Raw genomic sequence first — 26086 nt, 5'->3', positions numbered from 1 at the left:
CATTCTTCTTATTCATATTTATTATAATTTCATATATTTATATTCTTGGTTTTACCATCTGTTTCTGGGAATTAACGTATTTCTGATTTTGAAATTTGATGATTATTGCTAGTAATAGTGAAATGTGTTTTTACCACCGGTGTTACATAACATGTGTACAGTGTGGCTGCTGATTGTCATTGGTTCCTCTCAAATGTATTTTGTTTGTTTATTTATTCCAAATTTAAGTTATCACCACTATAAACTGACTAAAAATGACTGTGTGTCATGATTCATTTGACTATTATTACGTATGTCTATTTATATAAAGGTCATCAGTTTTTGTTATTGCTTTTATATATTTTTGATATATATATATATATATATATATATATATATATATATGTCAAAAAAAATATATATGTGTGGGTGTTTATTTCTATGTGTGCCGCTTTTCTTTGTAATTGTCATATATACTGCTGGAGGTCTTCATTTCTCTCTTGAGCAACAAAGTATTTATCTATCTATTTTTTTTTAGAGTCGACACAAAATATATGAAATACTTACAGGCTCGTACAATATAACAAAATAGTGTGTGGCTAAATTTTTTTTTTTACATTTAATAGACTCAAGTACAAAATGGCTGGTGTATGTCCAAAATGTCCCCAAGCCCTTTTCTCACTGGATTGATGAAACGTGTCTTTGAACAGGATTGTGGCCTGAGTTCAGCACAACTCAACACTCAGCCCTCCTAGATGAATGAGCCGTGTCAATGGACGTTTGAGAAGGAAAATAACAAGGGACCATCCATGTGCCAAACCGTGTAAAAATAAACACTGTACCAAGAACATTGCTTTATTCTGTGGCTAATTATACAGTACCTGGATTGTGTATGTATTAATTGGTAGTTTTAACCAGCTGCTCCACAGGTTCAGTGGAAATGAGCTTCATAACACTGTGGCCGATTTCAGCCTTCAGCTGTAAAATATCACAAGTCATATTTTAGCCATACAGAAAAGACATATACAGCATTTGTACTTTATTTAATAAATAACTCAGCATGGAGAGAGAACAGCGTGTTGAAATAAAAGGCACTTTTCAAAACAATACTGTAAATGCCTGTGTGTTGTACTTCGGAGGCATTTGGGTGTGAAAGCATTTCAGAGGTGACTCATGTTGGCATCAGACCAAATACTCTTGAATGATGCTTACAGTCTAAAAAAAATGGCAAATAACAAAACTGACTCACACAAACGAGTTCACCAGATCACTGAGCAAGCAGACAGAAAAACTATTTTTGGTGTACTCGACAAGAACACAGGAAAGGACCTGAGAGTGACTAATTAAGTTACTGCAGTTAGCAAATGCAACAATACTTCATTAGTGAATTGCAACTTGTATCATACCTTTACAAAAACCTTTGATTGTTCAACATAGCCACGATTTCATGATTTCAGCGAGTGGTATACAATCCCTTTGTGATAGTATATCAACAATACAAATAACAATAGTTGATATTAATATTCATCTTCTGTATTTAGTCCTTCAAGACAGACAACAGAACCCGACTGCAGCAAATTTTAAACATCAGATATTCCTAATGTGCAGTTTAAAACTACATTTACAAATATTCACCGCTGCAGAATTTAATAAGATTCAATGTAATTGTCTGATCTGAATGCTTGATATAATTCAATATATCCTGTTGTATATAATGTATATTGTAGTGTGTACACACGCACGCACGCACACACACACACACACACACACACACACACACACACACACACACACACACACACACACACACACACACACACACACACACACACACACACACACACACACACACACACACACACACACACATAATGTACTGTCATGACTGACAATTTACATATGAAACTCAGGTCCTGTCTGGAACACAGAAACACACAGAAACACACAGGAAGTCAGTGCACAGAGACAGACGGGACAAAAGACAAGCAGTGACTTACTGACAGGAGCTGAGGTGGAGTTTGTGTAAATGTACTGTTTTGTATTATCCTCACTGTGTTGTTGAAAAAAACAAACAAAAGAAGAAAAAAAACTACAAAGGTGAATTGTCTGCCCTTACCAGTCCTGTGGCAGGAAACAAAAAAATGTCATTAACTTCTGCATATATGCAACTTAAAAGTATATACACACATTGCATACTGTACATTTAAAATAAAAACAAATGCAGATAAATCATGTGTTAGTAAAAATACTGATGCAGTGGCTGAATGGTTCATTATAAATGATAAGGTGACGAGAAAAAAATGACATAAAATTCCATCACAAGTTCCCCTCAGAACACAAACAAACAATACTGCAGGTGTCAAATAATTGATAACAGAGTTCATTGAAAACCATGAAGTCATCATTTTCCTTCATATTTGGGGTTGACCACAGTCGTGACAGCGCTTTTGTAGATGGGATTTTCACCCTGGAAAGCAAACATCACAAGGGAATCAGTTACATGAACATTATTATATCGCAAGCAGACACATATTCTGTAAAACTCACCAAATCACACAGGAAAAGAGGGTGACCATTAAATACACAAATAAAACATTAAATGTTTTGTCATAATTTGCTATCATTCTTTCAGATCACACTCAGCACACACCCATGCCTTTGTGATAAAACATACACCAAATACTTACAGGTACAACTTTACTGGAACATATGACTTACCAGATCAGGATTTTGTATTTGTAGCCTAAATAAGTTTTATATTTTCAAACACTGAACATGTTTGGTGCACACACATGCAGTTCTTTTCAATATTACTCTTCTTGTTTTCAACCTAACTTTTAAAAGACACTAGATAAAAAAGATAACGTAGAATATGAAACTGAGTGAAAGCAGCGGAGGGAGTGCAGACAGGGACGATCCATGCAGGAAAACCAAGTGGAAAGGAAAATTAATACAAACTCAAAGGGCAGCAGCTTTACGTCCATAGCTCGGGTTCTGGAACTGATTGATAGGACTCTTGTATATGGGGTTGTCTTGCTACAGGCAGGGAATGAGGACAGAGTAGAGTTCAGCAGAGAAAATGAAAAAGAGCACAGAAAAAAAAGGGATAAAAGGAAAAAAAGAACTAAGTGGGAAAGGTGGAGGCAAGACGATGTGAAAAAAGGCAAAGAGATGAGGATAAAAAATAAGTCAGAGTCCCCAAATAAAAGATTTTAATCAATTAATCTTAATCAGGTTCATCATTTCTGGTATGCTCCACCAACATAAACTACAAAAAGAAGCTTACAAAGATGGTATGCATTTTACTTTTTATTTGATTAATAAATGTTTAATCTTGAAAAGTGAAATACTTTGTCTAGCTGGGTTCCAAAAGATATTTATTCAGGATCAAGTTATGGAAATGTGAATCTTATTGTTGATCTTTCATTTTAAAAAAGTTCTGATGAAAGGCTGTTTAACCCTTTCCCTAATCTTTCTGCCATATGAGATCCAACATCAAGAACTTCTCAACAGACATAATAAAATGTTATTTTGATGATATATTTAAATTATTATTTTTTTTAATTTTATCTTTCCTCATTTCTGTTTTTTTCTGTTTTCTGTTGTGCAGTAAACCATCAAGGAAAAATGAACAAATATTAACATTAATTCAGGTAAGTAATTAACATGTTTGGAACATCGCTGTTCATGAGATGTATTCTCTGCTCTGCATCTGTGAAGATCTGTTGATATGGAGACCATTAACGTTGCTGCACTTAATTAAACAAGGTCCAACAGATTGTGTAAAACCTTGATTAAATTTCAAATTCATTTCAATTCAGTAATAACATGTTCTGTATTGAGGCTCAAGATGAATATGGAAGGGCTGCGTCAGCAAAAGAGGACAAGAAGGAGCTCACGGAGGGTCTTTGAAATTTTTCATGGTTTCTTTGCCTTATTTTCTTGTTAAAAAAGCCAGGTTCGACTGATATTTACAAACAAAATTTAAATGATCAGAAGCCACCAGTTGCCCTTCCCACAGTAATAAGAAAGACTTCAACATACAGAGTGGGCGCAGCGCTGATCAGAAATATCTGCATCGTCAAACCCACAGACACCGTGGTTATGACACAGTAACACCACTAGGTGGAGGTATAGTTCTACACATGAAGTAATGGTGAAAGCCAGTTTTCTGTCATTATTGATGTTGGCTGATGAAGCTACAGAGGGGAGGAAGTATGGAGGGGAGGAGCTGTGGCCACTCCTCAGAAAAAATCCAGCTTCGCTCAGGGTGCATAACATTCCCAAAAAAGTCCAAAGAGTGTCTGACATTCTCCGCTTTAATTTTGAGCGCCGTTCAAAAGCAACAAAATTCAGTCTGTTTCCGCAGATGTGAGACGGCATAGAATTCAAGTGAGACACTTTGTAATGATATCAACAAGTCTGTGAATCTCATCTGCTGCTAAGAACAACATATGATCTCCACAAGTTAATTCCCTGATGGTGACTGGCTGCGCAGGTCAGCCAAACAACACCTGTTTTCCGCATTTGAATTACCCGACTAAAAAACTTACCCAACTTCGCCAAAAATCCAAAATATTTATCGGGCTCCTCTTTCACGGAGCTGGTTTCGGTTCCAGGCACTCACCGTGTCCCATTTGGCGTTCATCTTCTCCTTCTCAAACTTGGCAAACTCCCTTCTGTCGTGAATGATCATCAGCAGCTTCCAGATGAGCAGCAGGGCTAAGCCAATCAGGACAATGCCGGCGACCACACCCGCTACGATTGGGATGATGTCAGGGCCGGCGGGGCAGTCTGAAACACACCGGTTGCAGCAGAGCAGCTTAAATTACCAGTGCAAAAAAATAAATAACAATACCATGGCAAAAACATACCATCACACAGCTGTGAATGAATAAACAAATTATTTATTTTTGCAACCCAACCACCACAACCCCTGTAATTAGCTTCCTGTGTAACAGAAAACCCTCCACGCCCTGGTTCACGTAAGCCCGGCTCTCTGCTCACCCAGCGTGTCGACCACGTGGACCTCCTTCTCTGTGTTGTTGTTGACAGCGTAGGTGTAGTAGAACCAGCAGTCGTTGGCGTCCCTCTCCTTGCAGTGCATCACAGGGTAAGAGGCGTCGTTGGGCTGCGGCAGCTTGTCACGGTCCTTCACTTTAATCAGGTTGAAGTAGCTGCAGTCTCGCTCACACGTGTCCTTCTTCTCGCCGGTGCCAAACGCCCGGCACTGGACACACTCTCTGGAGGGAACACAGCCAATATGTTTCTTTTTATATATTGCCCAAATTGTGCCAAACGGTCTAAACATTGTTGGCCTATCTTTACAGCAATACAAACCAGGGTATATAAATAAATATACAGTGTATGGTATAAAACATTCTCAATGAACAGTATCACTCCGCAGCCAGTTCGGAGAGGAGGAGTAATTATAGCAACCCACAACTTACTCATCATACATATGGCATTATTAAAAACAACTTTACATTTGAAAATGCACCAAGAGCGAACATCAAATCAGACTTACTTGTGTTCAGTACAGACTCCTGGACAGGTAGGACAGGTTTCACAAGTGGGACCCTGGAATTTGGGGTCAGTGCACTTACAGGTGCCACATTCACATGTTCCTCTGCCGTTACAGATCTGCTTGTTGCTGGCCATACACGTGTTGTTGTCCAGAGAACAGTCACAGGCGCTGCCGGTCCACATGGGGTCACAGACGCACACTCTGCACTCACAGCGTCCATGTCCTAAAAAAAAAAAAAAAAGAATAAAAGCTTTAATGGACCTTTTCTCTTTCGAAACATCACCCTAATAGCGTTAAACAGAGCGTGAAAGTAAAGCCTGCGTGTTAAGATCTTCACTACAGTGAGAGATCCTCTCGGTCGTTACTGACATACTCGCCTCCACACAGTTTATTTCCAGAGCGGTCACAGTTGAAGTTGTCACACTCGCAGTACAGGCCGCTGTACCGCTCATCGGGGTTGTCTCTCTTCTTGCACTCACACGTGCCGCACACACAGTCGCCGATGTTGCTGCAGATGTCAGTGCCGTTGTCTTTGCGGCAGGTCCGGTCCATGTCCTCTGTGGCCACGTCGTTGCTGCTGCATTCGCACTGTCGGCCCACGCGTCCTTCATTACACCTGAGGCGGAGGGAAAGGTCTCAACACTGACACAGAACCCTAAAGACTAAATATGTTTTTTTTTCTGCTTAAGGTGTTTGGTACAATGAAGATTGTGACCAAGACTTACTTGCAGGCTCCACACTCGTAGGTCCCGTTACCAAAGTGGCAGAGTTGACTGTTCTTGATGCCTTCCTTGTTGCATTCACATTCACAGATGAAGTGCAGGGTAATCTCCACTTCCTCTGTGAAGCCCAGGGGCTTTATCTTAATGGTCTCCGACTTGGCCTGCATCGGACAGCCCTTTGATGTCACACTGATGCTGAACATGACCTGTGAACGCAGCAGTAAAGGATAAAAAAAAAAAGACTCAGAGGGCAGAACCAGTCATTTTGAAGTCATTTTCAACACAAAATGTTTTCTTAAGATCAATTGTCGGGTTTCTACATTGTGTCACTGTGAGATGTATGTGCAGACCCGGGGTAGAAAACAAATTTGAAATGAGGGAAATGTTACACTTCAGCAAAGGAAATGTGTTTTTATCTCTGACATTTTTATCAAATTGCAGGATACTATGAGTCATGCAACTCTGAGAAAGCATGACTATGTAATTGTAATGGTCAAAATGTATTATCATTTGATATAGATTTAAACATATAACCCAGTATTAACGGCAATTATTCCTCTGCTTTATTAGTTACTGGGCACCCTTTCATGGCACTGTTCCCCTTCCCTAGACCAAAATGGTAAAGACCAAATGTGAACAGAGAAAAATGATTAAGTCAGCAAACTAACTAAACACCAGGTTACACACTCGTATCTACTGAGTAAGACTGTAGCAGCAAAAACTCCAATAGTATTTACTTGTGCAAGATTTTGTTTTATTGTACTATTATAAGTAGCGACAATAGCAAAAAAAAGTCATCTTCCAACACTCACCTCATCTCCGATGGAGATATTGGAGCACTTGCGTCCACTTTCGCCCTCACTAACCACTCCGTTTTTACAGCGGGACGTGTAGGCTATGGTCACTCCCTCTGGAAGTTTGCTGTTTTCCAGAATAACCTCTGACGAGAGGGACTGCCAAAACCAAAAGATAACAACATGAATGTAAATATTTCCCGCACTGTCAAAACTTTTGTCATTAAACAAAGGCTTAGCTGAGTATTAAATGATGTGATAGGAAAAAAACTTTGTTCCAACACAAATTCTTTTTTCAAAAGAACATTTTAAAATCAACAATCTCAACAGTGTACTTACGTTGTAAGCGTCTATAATAAGGTTGATAACGTTGCTGGAGTTGGCCGACAGCGTGCCCACTGCAGACTTTGGTATCAGATTTTTCAGCTCCTGAGGAGAGAAAAGAAGTTTAGGACAAAGCTCTGTTAATCATGTTAATCCTCTCAGCAACAACAAAAGATCAAGAATCATTTTCTGTTCACTTTTCGAGCCTAAAGTTCCAGCTGTGAGACACAAATGCATCAACACTTGTGCCCAAAAATATACTGCATTAACCATTTCACTACAGATTTAGCTGGAGAGATTGTCATGCAGTGGCTCTCGAGCATACTGAGGCTACTGTGTGCAGGAATAACGAAAGAGCTATGACCAGACTCAGATGGAACTGGGCTGAACTGTCCTCAGAAGTAACACCTTGGCAGAATGAAATAATCAGAGAGTCAAGGAGCAGCTCCCATTAACTCAGAGCAGATGTACTGTATCAGCCCAAGTGGATATTTATAGTTACTGGGCATCTTCCAAAAACAGCTAAAAAAAGAAAGAATGGGATTAAATAAAAATGAAGTAAAAGAGTTTTGGATAGTGAATAGATTGTCAGAATAAGACCATAAAGGGGACTAACTTGGTAAACAGGTTGGAACTCCTCTGTGACTGCAAAGATAGTCTGGATGTTGTTGTCGCTCAGCTTCTGAACCAGGTGAGCAATGGAGGGGTAGTCCTTTAAAAAGAGATGGGAGGAGCAAAGTCACACGTACAACGTTAACACACAGCAAACACAAGCAGTAAGGGAAAAAAACCTTTGAAAAATCATTCAAAACAAAGAGCTACTAACGTAATAGTGACTCATCGTGTATACACCGTTCTCCAAGTGACATTTTCCATCATTCGGCAGCACAATGCCACCCAGTTTGCCATCTCCGGCAAAGTGGAAGCCAGCATCAGTGGAGAAGACCAGCAGACGAGTCACGTTCCTCCAACCAATCTGCTCCTGATAAACAAGAAAAAATACAATCTTTTTTAAAGAGAAGGTATTTGAGCAGCTCAGAATGTGACACATGAACATTTAATTATCCCTGCATCCAAAAATCTGTAAACACTAAGGACTCATAAAATACTTCCACACATCGCCAAATAAACACATTTATTGGTGCTGCACAGCTCCAAGCAAGTGGCATAATTGTGGGGAAATTACGTTGAATTGTGAACCTGACAGTAATGATTTCCCAGAGGATGACTTTTTTTTTGTTATTGTTGGTGTTGTTGCTGCTTACCCCACACACAGCCACTTGCATGATGGCATCAAAGCCCCCCTCAGGAGAGTCCAGGTTTCCAGAGATTTGCTGCTGGCCTACCAAGATGTTGAACTTCTTTCCGTCGCTGGTCAGCTTCAGGACGTTCTTGTAGCTGAAGGGGCTGGTGCAGTTCTGATCGCCCGTGCATGGGTTCAGCAGCTTGGCCGGGGTGGTGCTGATGTACGGCATGACTGTTTTCTCCACAAACGAACCAAAACCTTTGAGGGACAGATTGGGGCAGAACTTTATTTGAAACCACTTGAACACAAAGTCAATGAGTGAAGCCCTGTGAAAGCTTAATAGAAAGATGCTCTAGTGTATGAGTAAGCCGACACTGGATGAATTCAGAGGAGGTCAATGAACTCTCAAATGTTTGTTTGTGCAGGTCAGACCAATGGTCATTCAAACCTGGGTGGCACTAGATATCCACAACAGGACACCTGAAAACACAAGGCAGTCAATCAACTTCAGGAGTTTTTGAAGTCTGACACTGCGTCCCCCTCAGACAGTAGTGACACAACTGCACCCTGACCCAACACTGCCCCACCAGACCCGCAACCCACCACCTCCCTGTCACGTATTTAAACTCTTATGTTAACTCTCTGTCTTACATGTGAATGGTGGATAATCAGCCTTTAATATTTGGAGCAGTTCCTACAAGTTGGGGGCTATGAGGGATATAACCAGGAAGTATAATGTTGAGTATACTGAATTTGCTATTCGCAATATACCCATAGATTGAATGTAAATGTGTTATTTTGCAGTAGTAGTAGTAAAAAAAAAAAAGAAGACAAAGAAAATCCTCACCTATCCTGAAGTCAGAGGTGATCTTTGACATCTCCAGCATCAGACTGGTTCCCAGGTTCTTAACGTTCTCCAGATCGTCCTTCATGGAGTAGGACAGGTCCATCAAGTAGTACAGATCAATGGGATAATCCTCTGCCCGTTTGAACTTCAAGTCAAACGACTGGGGCTCACCTGCGTGAAGTTACCATAATTCAAGAACTCTCAAAAGGAAATGTCTAATCAAAGCCAAATGAAACTTTTGAGTGGCTTCTGAAAAATTCATTCTCACCGGATCGGAGGGTGAGGCTGAGTTTCTGGGGCTCGATCTGAGTGATGTCCTCCGGCTTCAGCTTCTCCGCCGCCTTTCTACGATTTGTCACCGCTTTGTTCTTGAGGATCTTCTGCATCCCGTGCGGGTTCTCGATCATCTCCTCATCGCAGCCCCTTTTCAACAGAGACTGCAGCTCGTCGCAGCGGGTCGACACGGTTTCCCCCTGTTTCAGGAAGGTCTGAGAGCAGCGGCACAGGGAGAATTAAAAAGGTGAATCCATCAGTTTTAATAAGTGAAAATCTGTCTTATGGAGTGTTACTCAGTCTGCGAAAGCTGTTATATAAAGTATTTTTGAGGCTCTGTAGGAGCTTTGTCAACTCCGAAAAAGTAACCTTGATGATGTCATCAGGGTTATATTGGCTAGGGCTTAGAGACTATGAATTTCTAACATAAAGCCTGAGATACAAACTGAAAGCACGGGGCTCAAGGGGAGGTCTAATAAAAGGGAGATGCATTATGTAAAATGCAAAGTGTAGTGTAGTGGGTCCATCAGTTATTCTAGGGGCAAATACAGTAAGTAAGGATATTTTAGCTTCTGCTGACTTGTTTCACCAAAGTCATTGTTATTGTTAGTATTTCTATTTTGTCTTATTTAACTAAGACTCTGTCTCTATTCTACTTTACTTTATTATTACATTTCCCCAGTGCTGCTACACTTATGTGCTCCTGTGTCAATTTTGAATTTCCCCTGCGGTGGATCAGTAAAGGTACATCTTATCTTATCTTAATGAGATCATTATACAACAATTGCTGGCGTATCCCTTTAAGTTCACAAAGTACATGCTGAACCTGACATGTCTAGAACCTTCTTAAATTTTTTCCCCCCTCAATTTTATATTCTTGGAGAGAAATACATTTCAATTTTGAAAGGTCTTGTTGTTTTTCCATTTCTCTAATTTTTTTCTGATACTCAGATATAAGGATCAGTGCGGCTACAAAAAGCCGCACGCTCTCTATCGCTGTTTTTCTAATGGCGTCATCAAACTGCACTCAATACAGCTGACAGCTTTGATTCACGTACTGGGTCTTTGCACCAGCCACATTTGGCTCCAGCCTGGATGCACTCCCCGCAGAATTTGGCGTTGGCATTGATGCACTCGTTCCCCTCTGGATGGAAAACAAAGGGAGAGGAGACAGAGTCGGGGTGAGCAGAGTGAGCAGTTGAACATCGCAGTCCCTGCAAAGTAAGCAGCCTGTTAAACCCCCGTGTGTTTACACATCGGTTCATGTGGAACACTGCGAGGCGCGATGGTAATTGGAGACAGAGAGAGATTACTCCGTCTTTTCCATTATCCTCTGCGCTCCGTGATGCCGAGGTGCAGCTCCACTGCGCAGGGACATCATTAAGCTAAAGTAGCCGGCCTCGCTCTCCAGGGAAGGACATGTCATTATGAATTGCATTGTAGGCGAAACGACATGGTTTGACAGAATAAGTGCAAAAAGCAAAATACGTGTAGTTTAACCAAAGGAGACCTGACAGAGAAATCTTACCTTTCTGAGCATTACTGTAACAAATGACTCCCAACAATGTGGATAACAAGAGCAGCTTGAGGTCCATCTGAAAAACACACACAGAGAAGAGAGCATTTTTAACGTGCCATGGTCTTAAACAGAAAAAGAGCTGCTGCCGTTATTTTTGAAAAGTCATTTCTGACTTTGCGTCTGTGTCTCTAATAATAAGAGTTGGCGTGCTCGGTGGCGTGGACACTTCGAATCATAATTTCCTGGACCAAAGCGTCCAGAGGAGCAAGAGAGATGAAAGATTGCATCTGTAAATGGCTTGGTTATTATTGGAGGTCATAAAGAATCCAGTGGCAGGGGGCTCGGCTATTCTCAGTCGGCTAATTCAATTCACCACTTTCACACACACACACACACACACACACACACACACACACACACACACACACACACACACACACACACACACACACACACACACACACACACACACAGACACGGTCACATTAACTTGCCCCCGACTTGGACTGCAGGCTCCTTTTTCCCACAACCCCTTTTACTGTAAAGAGCATCGACTCCCCAGAGTCAACCCCTCTTATGTCTCGTATATTGATCCCATGTGCGTGTGGAGGCCTGCTCAGCGTTATCGATGCATCTCGTTCTGCGGCTAATGCAGGGCTCATGACTTACTAATGACAGGGGGACCGAAGGACCTTACTCTGAAGTAAACAGATGATTTGTGAAACCGTGTAAGCCAAACTAACGGCTCGGAGACTGTAGACAAAGGCCTGCAAACATGCTTACATTGACGATGATCACATATTTGTGTTTAGCGGGTATGATATTTACTACAATCAACACTCTTAAGCTGACTCCAGAGTGCATGTCTGAAAGCAGCTTTAGCTCAACATTTGCTAATCAGCGCTAAACAAAAATCACAACTGGAGCTGATGAGATTTTCATCATTTTGCAGGTATTTGGTCACAAACAAAACATAAGGACATAGTGAATTTTTTATTTTGACTTTTTATTTGACTGTAGATTTCAAAATATTTTGAAAGGTAAACGGAAACTTTGTTTCTTATGACCCTACGACTTCTTATATCTGTAATAAATAGTCATGAGAACACAGCTGAGGTTATGTGCACACTATGTCCTGCAAATTAAGCAACGTGGCTTTTCAGTGACCCTTCGCTGTCATTATAAAATCTGTCTAATAAATATTTATTTATCACTGAGGTGCTTTTGAGATTTCTTCCCAACTCTTACTGACAGTTCTAATAAGCGACAGCTGGGAGAGAGAATCTGTTGATAACTGTACAGTAAGAAATGCATCGTCCAGCAAGGGCTCCGGCACGAGCCGGATCTAATTATCATGTGGAATGTAAGACCAATATCCAAACCTGACCATGAGTCACAAACTCAATCTTCACAGTAGCTTACGTCCACAACACTGGATATTTAAACAGAGTTCAAATTAGAACCAGACAGTGTTAAAGTGACAAAACCTTTTTTTTATCTGCTTTTACTTTCTTAGATCGGTGACTGCGGCTATACATAGATGCTACATTAAAAGACTGCGTTCCCTTACACTGCGGTAAAGGAAGCTCTGACGTTCAGTGTGCATGGTGTTGAGTGATGCATTCCTGAGTGTGTGTGTGCACGCGTCTGTGTGTGTGTATGTGTGTGTGTGTGGCAGTGTCTGTTTATATAGACACAGAGGGGTAGACGGCCTGTCTGCAGCCCCCCCAGATTAGATCAGCTGGCTTGAATCTCCGCTGCTTTACAGGGGTGCTGTGTATGTATGTATGTATGTGTGTGTATGTTGTTACCATATCTAACATAGATCTGCCACATCCCCACTGCCACACTGGGGCCATCGGATTTTAATAATAAATCTGTCACAAAATGTTTATATGATGACCTAAAATGGGATCCATACTTTGTATTTGATCGATGCAAAACAGGTGTACATATTTTGCAATCGACAGTCAACGCATGCAAGTGATGTAAGTGAACACAGATCTTGAAATGAAGGAAATCAGGTTCACATTCCTCCTCAGAAAACCACAGAGATATTTTATTTTCTTTCACGCTGGGGTTTCGCCTTCAGCTCCATTTTGCAGCTCCAAGGGTTCATTCAAATGCAAACTATGTCTATAAAAGAGGTGTCAGGCTGGAAAAACAACCATGTTGTCTTCATACCGTGAAGCTTAGCAGCTGCAGAGAGGAATGAAAGAAGAAAAAAAGCGACAGTAAAATATTGAGCGAAGGACAGAGAGCAGGCTGAGAGAGGTTCGGGATCAGGATGTTAAAGTGCCTTCAGAAGCAGCTCTAAAGCACAGCCTTGTTAAAGTCGTAAATACGACATGGACAATATAACACACGTAGCTTTTCTTCTGTAGCCCTTTAGAAGAAAAAAGGAAGAATAAAGGTGGAAAAACAGAGTTGATGAAGGGAATGTGTTAGAAACCTCTGGAAAAAATTAGACGTGGTGATTTTTTTTTCTTTGTCAAACTATAACAAGCAAAAGGCTCCTCTATGTTTTTCCTTGTAACAGGTCATCTGCATTTTTGACCACATTACCAATGATGTTTGTTACTTATACAGTATCAGATTAATCTGATCAATAAAGGCTTGGTCTATTGATTGATCAATTATGAAAATGGTTGCCAATTGTTTTTCTGATGTTTGACTAATTGATTAAAAATTGCAACTCTATCCTATAAGGTGCTTATAGATATTATTGACCTAATGTTGCGGATGAGGTTTCATGGATAGAAAGATACTGTTATGATGGATAATGCAGATGTACAGTAAGATGTAACCAGGCAGATTAGTGTTTGAAACTGATAATGACGCGGATGATTATTCTGTTTACCTCCTGCTTCTTAAAAAGGCTATTTATCATAGTTTTTGAAGGTTTACATAGTCTCTCAAGTAAATCATGACCAAAACATGAGATTTGAATCATTACAAAAGCTGAAATATGTAAAATAGAACAATAGTCCACTAACGGTAAAAAGTAAAACAAAACAGTCCACAAAGGCTTTCAACAAAAAACACTGAAACAATAGAATCCATACTTAATCCTGGCTCCAGATTAAGAAGAATTTAGAAGTTTTTCCATAGATGCTCAGTTGTGAAGACCATAACTTGCAACGCTCCCTGCCAACAGCCTTAAACTGCCCTCGCCTGAGGGAAAGTTTCTAGGAACCACAATGCTCAGAAACCCCACAATTTTGAACAAGCAAAAAAAAAAAAGGCCAAGAAAACATTATCTTGTAATACTGAGAGAAGTCGCTATGAATAATACAGTCAGTTTGCTGTGAGGGGTTTGAAAACATGCCTTCTCCAATAACCGAACTTTCATAAACAACTTGAATATTTTGACATGAGATAACCTTTACAGTGAACAGCAGGACAGAGCCGTGCTGCTTCTTCTCTCACAGTGAAGTAGTTCATTTGGCTCCCACGCTCTGTGTCCTGTGTCTCTCTGTCGGACACCAGCATGCCTGTCTGTGCTGCTGTGCACTGTTCACACACACCTGAGCTGTGACCGATGGCAGCCCAGTGTTTTATGGGCTTTCCAAAGCTCTATCAGTTGGCAGGAGAGAGGCGATGCATGGCAGACGCCGCGGTGCGTGACTAAAACGGGCCGAGCCTCTCAGGCATTCCTGTGGAGCTGAACACGGGCCGACCAGGATAGTAACCTGCAGCACTGTTCCAGCACTTTGGGGGGAAATGTGAGTCATGATACAGGGATGCCGTATTTATAACAATCCACATGAAGTTTCCCACAACCTTCTTTCTACAGTTTGTTGCTATTTAGTCAGTATTCAACGAGAGTTCAGATCAGTCGAATGAAAAAATTTAGTGCCGAGATTTCATTCATTCATTCATTCATCGTCTACCGCTTTATCCATTTAAGGGTCGCGGGGGGTCGCTGGAGCCAATCCCAGCTAACATTGAGCGAGAGGTGGGGTACACCCTGGACAGGTCACCAGCCTATCACAGGGCCACATACAGAGACGGACAACCATTCACTCTCACATTCACACCTACGGTCAATTTAGAGTCTCCAATGAACCTAACCCCATTCTGCATGTCTTTGGACTGTGGGAGGAAGCCGGAGAACCCGGAGAGAACCCACACATACACGGGGAGAACATGCAAACTCCACACAGAAAGGCCCTGGTTGAACCGGGAGTCGAACCCAGAACCTTCTTGCTGTGAGGCGAAGGTGCTAACCACTACACCACCGTGCGAAGGTGCTAACCACTACACCACCGTGCAGCCTTAGTGCGGAGATTGAGACATGGAAAAATGAGCAGTTTTTAGATTGTTGATTTAGACAATTTGACAATTGATCAATTCAGTGAAAGAGGGAACACAGCAACACAACAACAAACAAAAAACAAGAAGTCTTATTTCAGTCTGTCCCACCTAGAGGCAGCCGACTTGACAGTGGAGCTACAGCAATTAATGGATTAGTAATCAACTACTAAATTAATGAATGTAGTTTTTATGAAAAAAAGTGTCAAAATTCTTTGACTTCAGCTTTCAAATGTGAATATTTTCTTGTTTCTTTGCTCCTCTGTGACAGTCAACTGAATATCTTTGGTTTGTGAACAAAACAAAACATCATCTTGGGGTTCGGGAAACACAATCGAAATCTTTTCACCATTTGATGAATTTTTATGTACGAAACAAACCGATGAATCGAGACAATAATCGACAGATTAATCGCCAATGAAAATAACCCTTCATTGCAGCCTAACGTGACAGTTACACACACTGTGGCGGGTGCCACATACAGCGTAAAGCATCTCGTCACAGTTTACTCGACTATGATGACATGAAAAAAGTAATCTGTTACTTTTTCCAATCAAAGTTCCCTTATGCGCACGTTTAATAAATTGATTTGTCACGGAGCTCAACAAAACTGGCTTTGTGAAAGAGTGGATTTACTTTCCTTTAAACTGAGCTGCATTCGCGAGCGCTTGGAAGTACTTACTTAAGCAAAGCGCTGCTGTGAATAATGACCAGCAGAGTCGTGGGGGCGGCTGGACACAGTGGAGCACACACTGCTGCAGCGGAGAACTGGTGGTACATCAGAGTCACAGCGCTCTTTGTGGAAGAAAGCCTGGGCTTCCCTCGCTCAGAATGGCTGTTTTCTTCAGCCGCGAGAAAGAAGGAATGGAAAAGAGGGGAAAACAGGAAAGGGCGGTGCAGAAGTCTGAGGGGGAAAGGAGCTGCCTCGTGTCCAGAGGAAAGGATCCTACAGAGTGTTCTTGCTTCTGCTGAGTTAGCCCTTTAGTCCCTCTCAATCCACCCCCCATCCATTGGTACTGTATCTGTCTAGTTGATAAATCATTAGAATAGACAAAACAGAATATTTCTGGGTTAATTTAGGAAAGGCAACTAATTGAAAATGAACAGGTCAGCATGGCTGAAGTAGCTAAGACTTTAAAGACTTTGAGGGTCTTGAGTTCCCGTAATATTTCATAGAAAAATTCAAGATGCATTCTGCAGTCTGTGGCATATCTTTGGCATCCAATACTCCCAGCCTCCTTCTTCTTTTCACCAATTTCCTTTCTCTCTCCCCCTCTCTTCTGAAACCACCCACACAATTGCTCAGTTCACTCCCTGCACAGTGAGCTGAGCCAAACCAGCGGCCCCCTTGACTTCACATACCCTTCAAACAGCGCAGAGCGGAGAACATGTCTGGGCTCTGAGGCGAACAAGCCGCCCAGCAGGACAGAAGAGGAATACCAAACAGTGTCCGTCTGTGTCTCGTTCCGCCACCCCCCCCCTGCCATCTCCCACCACCACCACCACCCGAAGGCCCCTCTCTTACGGGACAAAAGCAATGAATCAGGCTGCCCTCTGAAGCCATGACAGAGGCTCTGATCTTTTAAGTGTTCCCACTCACCGTCTCCCCCCTTTCCAAAAGAGCCACTGTGCGATAAATAATGTGAATGGGAAACGCGGTGAGGTCTTTCATACGGGCCGAGAATCCAGTGTGGTTTCCAATTATATCTTTAATCCAGTTGACAGAGACGAAATGACACGAAATGTCATCACAGTTTCCACATTACATGCGCATTCCAGTTTATAAAAACAGTTCCTCAGTAGAAGAAACTTTGTCAGATAGAGAAAAAAAACTGTGTTGAACACCAAGAGATGGAGTGGAACACTGTGAGGCAGCAAAAGCAGAGCCAGTGACTTTCCATCACGTCTGATTCAGCCATTCTTTATTTTTGGCCTCAGAGAAATGTACCCGGAAAGTGTCAGACATCAGCTTCTTTTCTCTTCACTTTCCGAGAAATTATTCAATGATTTAAGGCACACGAATGTTAAAAAATACTCTGCAAATCTTAAGCACATTTTACAAAATTGCTGCTGGTATTCCCGAGGTAGCCGTAACTGGTATTTACATTAGCTCCAAACTGCACGTCGGATGGTTGCATACCATGAGAACACTCCCCATGAACTGGCCCTTGAATCAGATGCTGAAAGAGACGTTGCACTGAGCAGGAATACATCACTTTGCTGTAAACACTATGAACTAAAAACTATAAAACACAGGAAAGTATGGTTCAGTTACACTGCACAAGTAAAAGGCCCATCATGCCGGAGCGTTGCACAGCAAAATTAATGACAAAGAACAAACCATTCTCAAAGATGTATCTTCAATAGATGTATTCGTGCCATCGACTGGTTTGTCTGCAAACTAAGCCTTTAAACTTTGGAGGAGCGATTCCGATGAAATGAATGAATTATCCTTGGTGTCAAATCTCACCATTTGAAATGCTGCTGTAAAGGCCGCAGCTGTAAAAACCACCGTGGGCATTGAATTTTATCAGGGTGTGTCTAACTTCTTGCATTAAACTTTGTATTTGTAAGAAGAAACTTGACCTGAGGGCCAGTAGTTCAACTGGTCACAGATAAAAGACACGATGGTCATGTGGTTTATATGCTATTCCATTCAGATGTGTCAGGGGACAATAACGTGTCTTTGTCAATCAGGTATTTTACATTAGTTCCAGAAATGGTTGAGACCCTCCTGTGCACTGGGCAGTAACGGTTTAAATGAATAATAGGGGTAGGTAGCCACAGCCTTACATCCAGTTTTAGCAAAGGCTTAACAGAGAACTTGCTGCCGGTCTTGAAAAATTCTGTTCTGCTTTTCACACAAAACACTTAGCCGCATATGTTGGCTTGAAAGCCTGACAACATTCCACGCGTGTGACAGGGGCTAAAGATATACTTGTGGGGGAGATACTGCCTTGGAAGGAAGGACTGTCCAACTTTTCCAGTCAGTAAATCAATAACACATAAGCAGTTCCCGTTTCTTCTCTGAACCTAAAATGCAAAGGGTTCACATCTAAGATAAAAGATAATAGAAACAATCAGAAACAAAAACCACAACCTTTTTGGGGGGGGGTGGCCGAGTCCATATCATTATTCACGGCTCCATCACTGTGTTGAAAATAGCTGTGCAGCGCAAACAAGTTATTTCTGACTTGTCATATCCCACCTGGCCTCCGCAATCACTCCGAAAGGTGGACTAAATCACAGCCCCATAGAGACTTCACATCTCATGCAACCAACTTAGTGTAAATGATTTGAATTCATTAAGTGATGTGTTACATAATTAAACAGCCCCAATGCTGTTTGACCATATCATCTATGAGGTAAGATACTGTGACCCGACAGGAACACGCTTTGCTCGAGCATCTGTAAAGTCAGACATTTTTTTCAGGGGGAAGCCATCTGTTTTACCATTTATGGTGATCCTCGCAAAGAGCAGATCTAGAAGAAGGGCAGGGTATCTGGTTCTCACCACCGACCGCCGGGCTAAAATGTAGGCCAGTTTAGAGGCTCTTGTGGGGGACGCCTGGCTGTGACAGTGTGAGCCCAGGGCTCAGCCTGTGGATGCTGGGGTCTGCTGTACATTAAGCCTCCCCGAACGCCCTCCCTGACTCTGCTGAGTCGGCCCTTCCTTTGCTGAAACACAGGAAGCACGGCGGAAGCCTGCATCACGGTGCCTGGAATCCAGCCACATCTCCCTCTTGAAGCCATGCAGATAACATATTTGGTATTCAACTGAGCAAGGGAGGAAATGCAGAGAGAAGAGACCGGCTGCCTCGTCGCAGAGAGTCGGATTCAAAAAATGTTGCGAGCTGCCAAAACAGATTCTATGTGAAACAAGCGTGTGTGATTTCTGAACCTAAGCCAGACAAATCACTGTAATGGAAGCTCTGTGAAAAACAAAAAAACAAATCTGGAGAACGATTTCAGACGATGCAGGACAATCAGAGAAAAGGACCTCGCTGGAAATCAACAAACTGGCTGACACGGATATGAATTCCCCGGGACGATCCGCAGACATGGGAGCAGCTCCTGGGCAGCGAAGAGGAATCATTTAGACACAAGACGGCAGTCTGACGCCTCCCGACAAATATTTACAGCCGTGAAGTGATCAGTGAAGTGTGTGTTAGGACAGAGGCAAAAAAAATAGAGACCATTTCTCCAGCTGTGACGGGACAAGACAAGGCCAAAGTTTGTTTGACTCTCTGTCTGGAAAAAAACCTTGAGCGTCTACAGCCTCGCAGGCAGCTCTTGGGCGCTGCACCAAGGCAGTGCTTCGAGTGCGCTAAACGACAATGATGACAATAAACTCAAACCAAAGTGTTTGACCTGATGGCGGCACTAGACGAAAAACTACGGGAAGCTATTACAAAACAACCCTGGGGGGAAGATGAATGACTGAACCAAATGGGCTACTTGCACAACCGTTTCCGGCTTCTACTTATTACGGCTCAACCGTTTCCGTCCCGGTTCAACAATGGCGCTGTTTTTATTAGCTGATCGGTAACCAGGTGTCTGCTGCAGAACCTTCGTGTGAGAGGTGACAGAGAAATGGTCCCGACCCGCGTTTACAAGCCGCTGTCTTCTCGGGTCGCGGCGGGTCGGAAAACCCATGAAAACTCAGTACGCCATTGAATTTCGACGGCGCTGAACAAGGGGGGACACAGCAGTGCTCTGAGCACTTCTTCATCTGCTTTGAAAATTTTCCCGTGTTTGGACAGTTTCCTGCGTAGACTCGTGACAGAACTCTGAATGAAGTAGTGAGTAAACACACTCACGGTAGGTGGACGGCAAACGGACGAGGAGCATTATTTTGAAACGGAAGCACGTCACGAAGCCTAGTGCATGTTGTCCATTTCATAGCAAACCATCCAGTTGCTGTCGAGATAATTTCACTTCAGAACTGCAAGTGTCAACCTCGCAGTGACCCTGGAAGGGAAAGTCAGGACGAAAGCAGCCACGCAGAAGCTGAAAAGTCACAGCGACTGCGTGGGAACTACTGCATGAATTCCCTTTTTGCGCCACACAGAATCGTCAAAGCTTGGTCTTCAATCGGATTTCAACTCTGCAGCAGGCCGGCTGCGGGACAGCAGTCGCTGCAGCGCCGGCCGGTTGCAGCCGAGGCCCCAAAGCCCCGAGACTGGCACATTAATGACACTCATCTGTCTCTCATTAGGCCCCAGACTTGACACTTGAACTGGCGGGCCCCCGCTTCCGCTACCACGGGGAGAGTGAAACCACTGCGAGCGCTCCCGTGGCTACATGTATTCCCTCCTGGGGAACACCGGTGAGGAATATCTGTCAAGTTCAATTCCGGAGACCTGCTCGCAAGGGGCCGCGGACTGAACACCGAGCGCGCTGCCGTGCCGCTTAAAAACCCGACGACGGACTCCCGAGGAAAAGCTTGCACTTCGTGGAGAGCCTTCCCTGCCGCACAGATGTCCCTGAACTCCGCAGCCGGCGGTGGATACAGATGAAGGAGTTCCAAATCGAGCTCGTGATCCGCCTCAATCGTCCGCCTCAATTCATGGTAGTTGCCCTTCTTTGTGCGAAGCTCCTCAAGTAGCAGTCGGTATTAGGTCTAATCATTACAGGGAGAAACAAACTCTAATTCTACTACAAACTACTACTCGTAAGTTGTAATCAAGTAACTGTATTACTTTACTAATAACTAAGCAGTAAAAGTAGTGGGTTACATCATTACTCATCTGTCAGCTCCTCAGAAAAAGTCAACTCCCCATCTTTGGTATCTAACACATGTGGAAACGGAAAACGAGACATTGCAATTCAACAACCGTATGTACTGACCATCCAGCAGCGACCTCAGCCTCCATTGCTGCGCTCAGCTCTCCAGAAGTCCCTACAACTCTAAAACAGAGTTGACTCCTGAATGAGCTCGTACATGTGGCTCAAATTTGCCCCATCAGCGAGTCCGGAACACATAAAAAATCCTAGGCAGGACAACTTTGTTATTACCTGAAGCTGCGTCTGCCGCGGCACTTCACACCCATTCCAGACCACAGAGAGACCACGCTGATGTCGACCCCTCATCAGACTCCCAGTAGGGTAGCGCACAAGTTGCCTCGCGGATGTCAAAGTAACGGAGCCTTACAGAGACGAGCAACTGTAAATGTAATTACTCAGTCAAATTTTACAAACAACTGACGCAGTAATTGTAATCCCTTACACTATTTGTGACGGAAAAGGTCAGGTGACTTCAGTGCATGTCTGAAATCATCTTAAGATGTAAGGAGGTTCTATGTCGTGAGTATCTGTACTGTAAGAGATTCTTCTTTCCAATATCCCACAATTTCTGACGGGCGTTATTGCATTGCCTGAACTCATAATGGGAATTTTCCCAATGCTGATGATTGCCTTTAAAATAACCCCCCCCCCCCCCCCCCCCCCCCTTTCCCACCCATGTATGAAGTTACAGTACTACAAGGGGGGTTTGTGTCTCTGAACTAGCTGGTGACTCACTTAACACCCCTGAGACGTCAGCATCCAACAGACCACATTCACAAAGACGGAGCAACAGTGTTTGCATTGTGCTGCTTCTACGTGTTCATGCCTATAGGCCACCGAAGGCAGAACACATGGGACGGGATCGATGCTCAGGGAAATGTTTAAAGGTACGGCGACAAATACCACTGTTGAAATATAATAGTTAGGTCAAATAGATATAATATACTATAATTTTTATATTAAAAGACAGAATGAATTAATACTTATTATACTCAAAGGCAGCTTAATCCTCTCCCTACAGGCTCCCATCTAATAAGACAGTATTCAATATACATATATGCATTTTTAGTTCTGCTTTAGTTTTGCTGTATTCTCACTCATTGGCATTTTGCCCCTCCAGAAACGTTTGGGGAAATGTCCGGACTTCAGTGCTCGTCTGAAAGCATCTTAAAGTTTGTCAAGCCAGTGATCGTGCGAGGAAGAAAAAAAAAAGAGCCACATTTCTACACAAACTATTCTATTTCCGTGGACTGAGTGGTAGTGTTGCTGGCGGGCACATAAACATTTCTCCTCCCGCTCAGATAACACTTCACACTGTCACGGCAACAAAACACGCTGCGGAAAAAAAGCTGCTACCGTTTTATTACGACCAACGTAACGTGTGAAGTCTTTTCTCCCCTCCGCTGACCTTGGCAAGTGGAGGTCAGCTTTAACCACGGCCATTCGTCCACGGCGTTTTTGGAGGCTGTTTTTAGAAGCAGGAGACCCCGTGTGGAGCACAGGGACGAGCAGAGGCAAACCGGGTTTTTGGGCTAAATGCAGCTACAGAGGTCACAAACCAAAACCAAGAGTGTTGCCAACCCCGTAATCTAGCTGCAAAAAATATATATGTATTTGTACAAAACTGTGCCAAAAGTGATATTCAGAAGAATGGAGCAGAGCAAAAGCAGCACAGGAGGTTGTTGTGTTGCACAGAGAGTCTCAAATGGGCTGTTGTACTGTGACGGACTGTTTTTCTCCATATGGTTCGAGGACTCCTCAGAATGCAGGAAGGTTTGTGCTCGTTGGTCCTGTGTGTGATTCACAGCCTCACAAATCAGACATAACTGCTCTTCTGGGATCATCAGTTGTAGACCTGCCCTCGTTCGAAAAGTGTGTGCGCTCGCACTTTTGTGTGTGTGTGTGTGTGTGTGTGTGTGTGTGGTGGGGGTAAATAGCTATAACAGGCGATTATTTGTACCGCTTTACACCTCTGAGCCAGAGATCCCCCCCCCGGCACTAAGCATGTGTCACAGAGGGCAACCATGCACATGCATCACTTCCATCCCATAGGACCAAGGCAACACGCAGACACACACACACACACACACACACACACACACACACAAAGTGCACATTCATCATGTTCGGCCCTCAAGGGGAACCGGTTCGCACATAAGGTGTCTGACAAAGAAACCAAAACACACACGCCAGCCGGAAACCGTCTCATGTCCACAGTGACGGCCGGGGCGTGGCCCCGCGTGAGCAGTGAGTGAGTGGTCTCATAAATCAGGTGGGAGCCCGGCCCCCCTCCACCCGGGAGCAGCAGCTGTTCCCTGGGGGCCCGGGGTCACATCCATCTCAGCTGGTGGCTACTGGCTCGGCTACCGTCTCCCAACCCCCCCCCCCCCTTGTCCTACATCTACCCTCATCCTCAATTAGCCTTCCTCCCCCTCCCCTTCTCAATGTCCTTCCACCACCCCCACCCCCCTTCCATATCTCCTTCTGGTGTCTCCTCCTTCCCTCCATCCTTGCTTGCCTCCCTTGCAGCCTCCATTTCCCTGATTAAACTGATGCTCTCTCCGGCTACAGTGTGGAGTCAGCTCCATCAGCTCCATCAGCTGTATTTATGAGGCCTTCATCCTCCCGCTCTCCTTCAGATCAAATGGAAGGGGTTGTGGTGTGGGGGGGGGGGGGGGGGGGGGGGGGATGACACTGCTTGATCCAATCAGTGGATTGGACTGTGCGGCTTCTCAGCCATGCACTGCACGCACAACAACGACCAGCAGCAGGCTCCTCTGTCACACAAAGTCACTGCTCAACATCCTCCACACCTCCGCTGCGACAGACTTCCCTCTCTTCCCTCAGTCTCTTTTGGGAGCCTCACTTCAGAACGGCCAACCTGTCTCCCTCTCCCTGTGTCAGCGTCTCATGTGCAGTTTTGAAATGGATCATGTGAGATCACTGTGCCGGGGCCCTGTCATATGACAATCCACATGAAAGAGGAGGCGTCGCCACGGCAGCCTGTTGCATGTGACATGATGGAGACTTGCAGAACACAACATCCACAGTGCAGGTTTTGTTGAATGATCATGTTACAGTAGAACCCCACCACCACACACCACACCCTCCTTTATTAACACTCCTTAAAACTAGAAATGAGCCTCAGCTCCATCCCACCACCCAACCATCACTTTAAAAGACCTTCTCAAACTAGAACTTGTCTTTCATTCTTCCTCTTGGAATGCATCAAGTCTTTAATTCACCTGTCCCATGTGTTGTCAATCACCTGCAAAGCACTTTGAATTGCATTTTGCTATATGAATAAAGTTTGGATTGATTCATATAAATACAACATTGCATATCATATAATACACAGTGGTGACAGGGCACCATGGAACAGCCATCGAACACTCGAATCATAACATGATTACACAAGAGGAGACTCCTTCAGTCTCCCCTTCATATTCATTACTGCATACAAACTGGAAGTATCTATCACAGCATCATCAGACAGGATGCTTGTTGTGTTAGGATGAAAACAATAGAGCAAGATGATCTGTGTTACCTTGGCTCCGTGTTGTTGTATCCGAGGCAACATCCAGGGGAAGCTCCGGTGATGACCCGCCTCGCACAGCGACTCTCTGCCCTGTTGGCACCGGGGGCCACTTGTCTCCTCCGGGGGGGGGGGGAGAAGAAGTCACGGCAGATTCCCCCCGCTCCTCGTTCCCCTCCGCGACCTCCCGCCACACCGAGGGGACGTTTACACCTTCAGACCAGAGCCAAGTCGCAGGAACACACTCAACAAGCTCGACGTGAAACAGAATCCCTCTTCGTCTTGTCCTCGGTCGGAGTCGGCTGGAAAATCGGAGAGGCAGAACCCGCAGAGCCCCGCTCCTCCTGGCCGACCGCAGGCGAGTCAAGTCAGGCGGTGTACGAGGCAGCAGCTTCCGGTAACAACCTTCAAAATAAAACACCCCAATAAACTTTAAAGTACAAATCATTTACTCCGGGTTTACATGTACATACCACCGTTTTGAAAGTTTTTTAAATTAATGTCTCTCATTAATATAAACATATTGGATTCCACAACCTATGTAATTACGTTAGATTTTTATGTACAGTACATATATATATATATATATATATATATATATATATATATATATATATATATATGCCTATGCTACTGTTATGTTATATAGCGTAATTTGGTTCTACAGATAAGATCAAATTAGATGTTCCTTTATTCGTCCCACAACGGGGACATTTGGGCGTTACAGCAGCAAAGTGGAATATAGAAAAAATGTAAAAAGCAAAAGTCCAAAATATAACATGAAATATAAATACTATACAGAGAGCAAAAGCAATAATTGCACATGGAGCATAATTATAAATATAAATATAAATATTGCACAGTTGGTTATTGCGCTCCTGTGAAATGAGATGAAAAAAATGTATTAAAGTACAATCCTGATTTTACAGCCTTCACCTGAATGTGACATGGCTCAGTGGGACATGATAATGATTCAGGTGGAAGAAGCACAGACTAAATAAAAACAGAAGAAGTCACATTTCAGTTTATTTTATTTTGAAGGCAGACGCTTCTTGTCCTCCCGTTCCATTTGTTTTAATATTGCTGACTTTATGCAGCTCTCCGACCCTGCTGCTGGCGTCACTGCCCGAGGACCCCCCCCCCCCCCCCCCCATCCCTGTCCACTGATACACGCTGCCAACATTTCTGTTCAACTGTTACATCGACTTGTGAGTCCATT

The 26086-nt window shown here is 43.4% G+C and overlaps 1 protein-coding gene across 3 annotated transcripts; it reads right to left on the bottom strand.

Annotated features, from left to right (window-relative positions):
* Positions 1–1003: 1003 nt before the first annotated feature.
* On the bottom strand, positions 1004–25218 carry itgb1a (integrin, beta 1a). 3 transcript variants are annotated; one of them, XM_035619006.2, is made up of 17 exons: positions 24880–25218; positions 11241–11307; positions 10771–10856; positions 9708–9927; positions 9440–9610; positions 8612–8850; positions 8173–8328; positions 7963–8058; positions 7362–7451; positions 7041–7181; positions 6232–6434; positions 5884–6122; positions 5507–5729; positions 4987–5222; positions 4607–4773; positions 2938–3015; positions 1004–2446 (listed from the first exon to the last, which is right to left on the bottom strand). In XM_035619006.2, the coding sequence occupies exons 1-16, from the start codon at positions 24910–24912 to the stop codon at positions 2938–2940; spliced, it is 2445 nt and encodes an 814-aa protein (XP_035474899.1). In that variant the 5' UTR covers positions 24913–25218; the 3' UTR covers positions 1004–2446. The 3 variants fall into 3 exon arrangements, with proteins under 3 accessions (XP_035474899.1, XP_035474902.1, XP_035474900.1); XM_035619009.2 differs by lacking the exon at positions 24880–25218 and adding an exon at positions 16228–16373; XM_035619007.2 differs by lacking the exon at positions 2938–3015 and having other exon boundaries at positions 24880–25216.
* Between the last annotated feature and the right edge of the window lie 868 nt (positions 25219–26086).

This window comes from Scophthalmus maximus, chromosome 21, assembly GCF_022379125.1.
Source record: "Scophthalmus maximus strain ysfricsl-2021 chromosome 21, ASM2237912v1, whole genome shotgun sequence".
Taxonomy (NCBI): Eukaryota; Metazoa; Chordata; class Actinopteri; order Pleuronectiformes; family Scophthalmidae; genus Scophthalmus; species Scophthalmus maximus.
The sequence above is the reverse complement of the archived record's forward strand: the minus strand, read 5'-3'. Positions and strand labels throughout refer to the sequence as shown.